We start from the raw sequence: 7,745 nt of genomic DNA on the forward strand, positions 1-7,745 counted from the left end.
ATTATGTATTGCCATTTTAGCTTTATTTGATATATTTTTACTTCTGATAAGGGGACCTGCTCTACCAATAACCTTCTTACCTTCATTTATTCGTCTATCTATGATTTTACCTATTTAACACTACACATTTTTATTTTGTTTAAAAATAAACTATTCAAATACCTTTTTACTGAAGTAAAATTAATTATGTATATGATTTGAGCGAAAAAACCATCAAAAATATCGATAAAACGAAATATAAAATTTTTGGCTTCCGTTTTTTGGCCATTGCATCGTGTAGAGCATACCCGAAAAAAGTAGAAAAGAGTATTTTACAATAAATTCTTTAAATTTTTTATAAAATTATTCAAGCTGAAACGTACGAGAGAAATTTCTTCGTTTTGGGACTTAATGGAAATCTTTAATTTAAAATAAAAATATTTTTAAAATGAAATTTAAATTATTACATTTCGAATTGAAAATTCATATTTTTGATTGTAAATTCAACTTCTTGGTTAAAAGTCGAACTACTTTATTAAAAATTCATTTTCTGACATTAATATTCATAATTTTAGTTGCAAATTCATATGTTTAGATTAAAATGTAACTGTTTCATTGAAAATTCGTCCTTTATGGTAGAAAGTTAATCTTCTTCGTAGAAAATTAGTCTTTTCGGTTTCAAATCCAATTATTTGGTTTAAATTTAACTTTTTTTGCTGAAAATTAATATTTTCAAGTCAACAAAATTAGACTTTCATCGAAAATTCGTCTTTCTTAGTAAAAAATTAATGTACTTGATTAAAAATTCATCTTTTTGGTACAAAATTCAGTTACTTTTAGGAAAATGATTTTGTTGTTGTTGAAAAGTCTTATTTCTGCATTGAAAATTCAACTGTTTTGTTAAAAATTCGTCGTTTTTTTACGACTTCAAGTTTTCAAATTAATTTTTTAAAATGAAATAACGATTATTATATTTTGAATTCAAAATTCTTTTTCGTTCACTTGGAAATTTAACAGCTTGGTTAAAAGTTGAATTACTTTGTTACTAATTAATTTTTTTATTCATATTCATCATTTTAGTTGCAAATTTATCTATTTTATTGAAAATGTAAAAGTTTTTTTAAAAGTTCGTACTTATTGGTAAAAAGTTAATCTTTTTGGTAGAAAATTCAATTACTTGGACGAAAATGACTTTTTGTTTGGTGAAAGTTCTTATTTTCGGGTTAAAAAATTATATTTTTTTGAGAAAATTCGTCTCTTTTTGGTAAAAATGTCATCTTTTTTGGTTGAAAAATAATCTCTTTCGGCTATAGATTTAATTTTCTTAATTTATCTTTTTTTAAACTAATAAAAAATTTTTGAAGATTTAAAAAAAATTTTTTAATGTGGATTTTTGAAGACTCAACAAAAAATTAGAAGTTTTTTAGAAGTCTGAAAAGTTTGAAAAATTTCAAAAATAAGCATAAAATATTTTAAAGCAAAAATTTTCCATTTTACAAGATTACAAAATTTAAAAAAAATGGTAGTAATTTTAAAAGATGCTTAAATATTTTGAAAAGCTTCAAAAGTAATTTAAATCATGTCAAGATTTAAAAAAACTTAAAGCAAAATGTTTATTTTTGAAGGCTCGAAGAAAAAATTGAGATATAGATTTTAATTTATTTGTTATCAGCGATTAATTATTGATTAATTATTTAAGAGTTATTGCAAAAAACCATGATAAAAATCAATTATTTTAATACGAAGTGAATTTGTATACACTATGTTATATACACATGTAATTATAATTAAACTGACGTTGTAAAATGCTTACAATATTTTTCTTCAATTACTTTTCAATAATTAATCACGAATTCCACATAAATTATAAATTATATCTAAGACTCGTTCACCAATAAAAATACTAAAAATAATTAACCGTGGATATGCTTATAAAAATATAACAGATAATTGAGACATTTAAATTGTATTATATTTCCCTTATTATGTGTAAAAAAATTTTTAGAATAATATTCGCTAAAGAGGCCCAGCATCAGGTGCCGATATATCTGAAGTAACTGCAATCTAATTGTATTAATTTTTACTCGTCACCATAAATTACACACATATTATATTGTTTAATTGTAATAAGATATCACAATACGAAAAATGATACATAGAAAAACCTGATGTTAAATGCGTTTTATTCTTGCTTCCATTAAGAGCAGATTTGATATTTTCAAACGCGAAATAACTGGGAATTGATGAGCGAAAAATATCATACACCCTGGCAGCCTTTTAGCTTTTCTCTCAATTTTAATAAATGATTAGTAACTCAAAAGTAATTATAAATACATTTGCAGTTCACATACTAGATGATTCCGACCAGAATTGGTGGAAAGGAAGTAATCATCGGGGCGAAGGTCTCTTTCCCTCAAATTTCGTAACTGCAGATCTATCCGCTCAACCAGAGAATACAAGTAAAGACAAGTTGCAATAATTATAATTTTCCCCCGTTGCATTTTCATAAACAAATCAATTTGTTACCTTTAGAATTGGAACACAGCAGTAAGAAGTTGGTTCAGTTTTCCGACGAGGTTGAAGTGAAAACGTTAAAGAGGGAACCGGAAGTGATCGAGGTGGAAATTGATGAGCCGAAAATGGACAGACTCATGCATTTATTACACGAAGCGGACCCACAGTCTGATAGTACTGATCCCCCAGAGATGCTTGATTTGGAAGGTAAATATTTCTAGAATAGATATAAAATTGATCAAACTTGTCACCTACAATTTTATGAATAACAGGTTGGTTTTTCGACCGGGAAACCGGGAAATGACAGTGAATTTGTTTTTTTACTGGGAATTTTACAAATTTTTAGAAGAAAAATCTGTCCAAATGATATTTCAACAGTTTAAAAAAATAAATAGTTGAATTGTAATCTTATTTAATTACGCTACTATTCACGCTTACATTTTTAATTTCAATAATTTTAAAATGCTGTCTTGCAGACTTGAAAAATTAAAAATTAAAAGCGTTTGAGGCTGAAGATTTTGGATAAAAACATTTTTATTCAATAAATATACAAAAAAAGTAAATCAATTTTGTAGTGGATTTGTACTTTAAGTATTAAAAAGTGCACAGAAAACGTTAAAAAATAAACAGTTTCTATTTGAAAGGCTTAAGTCATCAAAAAAATTTTGAACGTCTGACTGAAACTGTATAAACTATTTTCAACTTAAAAATAACTTCATAATAATATATTCTTAACTGAAGGCTTTTATTAAACTTAAAATATTGTTTTAGTGTAAAATATTCAATTGTTAACCAATTCAATTTGAAATGTTTGGATTAAGAAAAAGATTAATTATTGAATGTTGAGCAATATTTGTCAACATTTCGAGGAGCCTTTAAACTTCGAACGTTAAAATTTTAATTGTTGTATTTGAAAAATGTTTCATTTTTAAGTTAAATTGTTGAATTTTAATGTATAATTTACGAATGAACATTTCTAGAAAAATTTGAGTAGTTTTAAGAGATATTTGGCAGTTTCGAAAAGATTCAAAATTATCATGCAAATTTTAAAAAGTTTCCTTAAAATCTTACAAATTATTTTTTAGAAAATGTTTTAAATCTTTTATATATTCTCTTAACATAATTTTTCAAAACGAAAAATTATTTTTAACTTCGCCAGGAATCTTAAAAAAATGTTTTTATTCTTTTGAGGCCTTTGACAATTCTTGAAAAACTTCTAATTTTTCTGTTTAAAATCGACAAAAAAATTACATTTTACGTTAAATTGGGCAATCATTTCAAGTTTTAAATGCATTGAATCTTTTCAAAGCTTCTCAATATCTCTTGAAATTACTCAAATTTCGTCTACAAATAATAATTGTTAAATTATTATTAATACATCAAAATTTTAAGGAAATTTCCTCAAATTTGCAGGACGTCCTCAAAATCGTATGAAAAATTCAATTAACTTTGACAGATATTTAGAAGTTCTGAAAAAATGTCGAAGATAATTTAAAACATTTGGACCATTTTTTAACAACTTCTAGATTTCTCAAAATTTTGAAGCTTTTCAAGGATGTTTAAACTATTTAAAATGAAAATAATTGAGTTTTTGATATAACAAGTGTTCAGTTAAAAAATTTCAATTTTTCAATTTTTAATGTTTCTATCTGAAAATTCCATAAAATTATATAATTTTGAAAACTTTAAAGTTCATTTATTAATTTTTTAATTCAGAGCATTGAAAATTATAACGTGGATTTTTATATTTTTATATTTCCTTCCATTTTATACGTGTAAATTATTGGGTATTTTAATACCAAATTTTTTCAATTCAAAAACTTTTTTATTTAATTAATAAACAAACAAAATTTTTTTAATGTATCTGTACTTTAAGCATTAGCAAGTAAACACAAAAAGTTTTGATAGAACGATTTGAAATCAGTTCAAAATGTAAGAATTATGACACTTTAACGTAAAAAATAAAACTGTTTCAATTTGAAAGTCTTAGTCATTAAAAAAGTGTGAAAGTCTGACTGAAAATTTATAAACTATTTTCAACTTAAAAATAACTGCACATTAATATATTCTTAATTGAAGGCTTTTATTAAATTTTTAATTGTTATTCTAGTCTAAAATATTCCATTTTTAACCAATTCAATTTGAAATTTTTGAATTAAGAAAAGATTAATTCTTGAATGTTGAGCAATACTTGTTAAAATTTTGAAGAGCCTTAAACTTTGAAGGTTACAACTTCAATTTTTGTATTTAAAAATTGTTTCATTTTTAAGTTAAATTGTTGAATTTTTATGTATAATTTAAAATCTTTTTAAATATTCTCTTAAAATAAATTTTCATAATGAAAAATTATTTTTAATTTCGCTAGGAATCTTCAGAAATGTTGTTAATTTTTTTGGCGCTTTTGACAATTCTTGAAAAGCTTTTAATTTTTCTATTTAAAATCGGCAAAAATGTACATTTTGTTTTAAATTAAACTATCATTTCAAGTTTTAAATTCATTTTGAATCTTTTCAAAGCTTCCAAATATCTCTTAAACTTACTCATAATTTCGTCTACAAATAATAAATGTTGAATTATTATTTATACATAAAAATTTTAAGGAAATTTTCTCAAAAATGCTGGATTTCCTCAAAATTGTAGAAAAAATTCAATGAATTTTGACAGATATTTAGAAGTTTTGAAAAAATTTGAACAAATTTAAAACTAGATTTCTCCATATTTTGAAATAAAATTTTGAAGGTTTTCAAGGATGTTTAAACTATTTAAAATAAAAATAATTAAATTTCTGATTTAAAAAGTGTTCAGTTGAAAAGATTTCAATTTTATATTTTTATTTTTTTATATTGAAAAAGATTATTACCTTCAATTTTATATGTGTAAATTATTGAGAAATTGAATGTCAAATTTTTTAATTAAAAAAGTTTTAAACTTCAATTTTAAAAGTTCAAAATTCAACATTTCCACTTCGAGTGCTTTCATTTGCAGTTCAGTTTTTATTACCACAAATGAAACAATTTTAAGCTTTAGTGTTCGATTATTCAATTTCATTCATCGTGAAAAATGTTTGCGAACCGGCAGCCGGGAATTTATTCCTTCGATTAAAATGGACACACTGAATAATTTTGTTGTTTTTCTGTTGTTTACCTTTTTTAGAACAAGTCACTGCAATGGGACCTTTGATAGATGCAGCTTTGGAGAAAACAGACAGACAGCACGCAACCCTCACGCAGTTGAGTTCTGATTTGGTGGACGCGCTTAATTTGTATCACACATTGATGCGCGAACCACATCCTGCCGGTCCAGCGAATTATGTTCTACCGAAGATGCCTCCGCCGCATATGCACCCTTATCCATTCCCAAATCAAGGACCACCTCTTCCGAGCCATGTAATTTAATTTCGGATTATTATTGCTTAACATTTAAATGATAAATATTGGATTGTAAATAGGATAATATTTAAATTTGAACGCTTTTTTATTAATTGCAGATGTTCAACGGAATGCCACCTCCGCCGCAGGCTTCCTTCAATCCGGCTGGAGTTCCGCCAGTTCATTTTAATCCAAACATGACGAGACACGAATACATGGGTCCGACGAGTATGCCTCCTATGGCAATGCCCCCACATTTTCACATGCAACCTGGACCGCATCAGCAAATTCGTGGCCAACATCCGATGCCTGAGCAAAATAGTCTCCCTTATCAACCTCAGGGGTAAGTCCTTATATCGAAAATATTTTTTATTCATAGATTTGATCATGAATACAATAAGAAAACGTATATCTGAAGGCTCAAGCATCTTGTAATCATAAATAATTTAGTTCTTTGTAGCTAGACTATAACAGGATGGCTGCTGGACCGCGAAGAAAAATCTTCTCAAGTTCGATTTCAATAATTTTTTTTATAATAATTAAAGTACAGTCTTGAAGATTTAAACAATAAAAAATTAAAAGCGTTTGGAGTTGAAATTTTTAAAATAAAAAAACAGTTTCATTTTATCAACTCGTCGTCTTAAAGTGATAGTACGCCATGTCCCTCAACTGTCAAACTGAGAAAATGAGGTTCAAAGTTTAACAATAATATACTTTAAAAAAATGTTATCAAATGTCGAAATAACTTTATCGGTAAAAAATAATGCATTATTAAGAAAATATTAGTACAAACTTTAATCCTATTACAAATGTATTTTAGCTGATGTGAAAAATTGATTTTGGATATGTCATAATCAGGGGGGTGCTTCCACTGTACTGCCCAGCGTAAAAAATCTGTCACAAGAGTTGAAAACGGCCGTGTGGCGGCGCTAGTAGTAACTTTGTTCTACAAAACCATGCAGTACCATAGGAAAAAATGCATAAAAATGACAAAATAAATATTTTGTGTTAGTCCCGGATATTCAAACACTTTTAAACATAGTGATGAAGAACTAACTTTTTTTATATTTCCGTTTTAAAATATAATGCTACTATATAATAAATATAATTATTATATCTATAGATGATAAACAAGGAATATGATAAATCCTAAAATATTGTTTTCTATTACAATGAAATAACGAACTCTTAAATGTGATATTTTTTAATCAATTAGAGTTTGTAACAAAGCTAAAATATTTCAAAATTTGTATGTTACTCTTAAAGAAAGACCATTAACGAATATTTTTTTTATCTTTGACACTTAAATTATTCTAAAATTATCTTTCGAAGAGCTATAATAAATCCATGCTGAAATTAAATTCTGAGAATTGAGAACAAGAAAATAAGTGTTATCACCTTGTTTTTAAATTTATGTAAATATAATTTTCATACGATTCTTGGAAAATTTTTTTATATTTTTAAATATTTCAGGCTTGTCAAAAAAATCTAGAAAACTTTAAAGAATTTTTTTCATAATATGGGATTTTACGAAATATTATAACTGACGGATTTTCCTCAAAGTTTTCAAATGTCATTCCAAATTAAAAAAAAAAAAATTTCCTTACAATTTTCTCAATTTTCCCAGCAGTTTTAAGAAAATTTGTTTATTCTCTTGAAAACTTTCGAAATTCTTTTAAATTCTACAAAATATTTCTTCAATTTACCCAATTTTTGTTCGTTTTTATTTTGCAATCTTACCAAATTGAAACATTTTGCTTTAAAATCTTGTATACTATTTTTAGAAATTTTAGAATGTCGTTTGTTATGTTTAAAAACCTATTTCAATTTTCTCTTAAAGTTCATTTTTCAAAATAAAAAATTATTTAAAATTTGTACATGAAT

At 25.5% G+C, this 7,745-nt stretch overlaps 1 protein-coding gene across 1 annotated transcript in view; it reads left to right on the top strand.

Annotated features, from left to right (window-relative positions):
• The window catches only part of LOC117178036 (signal transducing adapter molecule 1), a 26,716-nt gene that overhangs the window by 6,940 nt on the left and 12,031 nt on the right, over positions 1-7,745 (top strand). Inside the window, exons 6-9 of the mRNA XM_033369236.1 lie at positions 2,322-2,438; positions 2,512-2,700; positions 5,647-5,879; positions 5,981-6,204. Of these exons, the coding sequence (XP_033225127.1) occupies positions 2,322-2,438; positions 2,512-2,700; positions 5,647-5,879; positions 5,981-6,204 (763 nt within the window). The remainder of the gene's footprint in view (positions 1-2,321; positions 2,439-2,511; positions 2,701-5,646; positions 5,880-5,980; positions 6,205-7,745) is intronic.

This window comes from Belonocnema kinseyi, chromosome 8 (genome assembly GCF_010883055.1).
Source record: "Belonocnema kinseyi isolate 2016_QV_RU_SX_M_011 chromosome 8, B_treatae_v1, whole genome shotgun sequence".
In the NCBI taxonomy this organism is placed as follows: Eukaryota; Metazoa; Arthropoda; class Insecta; order Hymenoptera; family Cynipidae; genus Belonocnema; species Belonocnema kinseyi.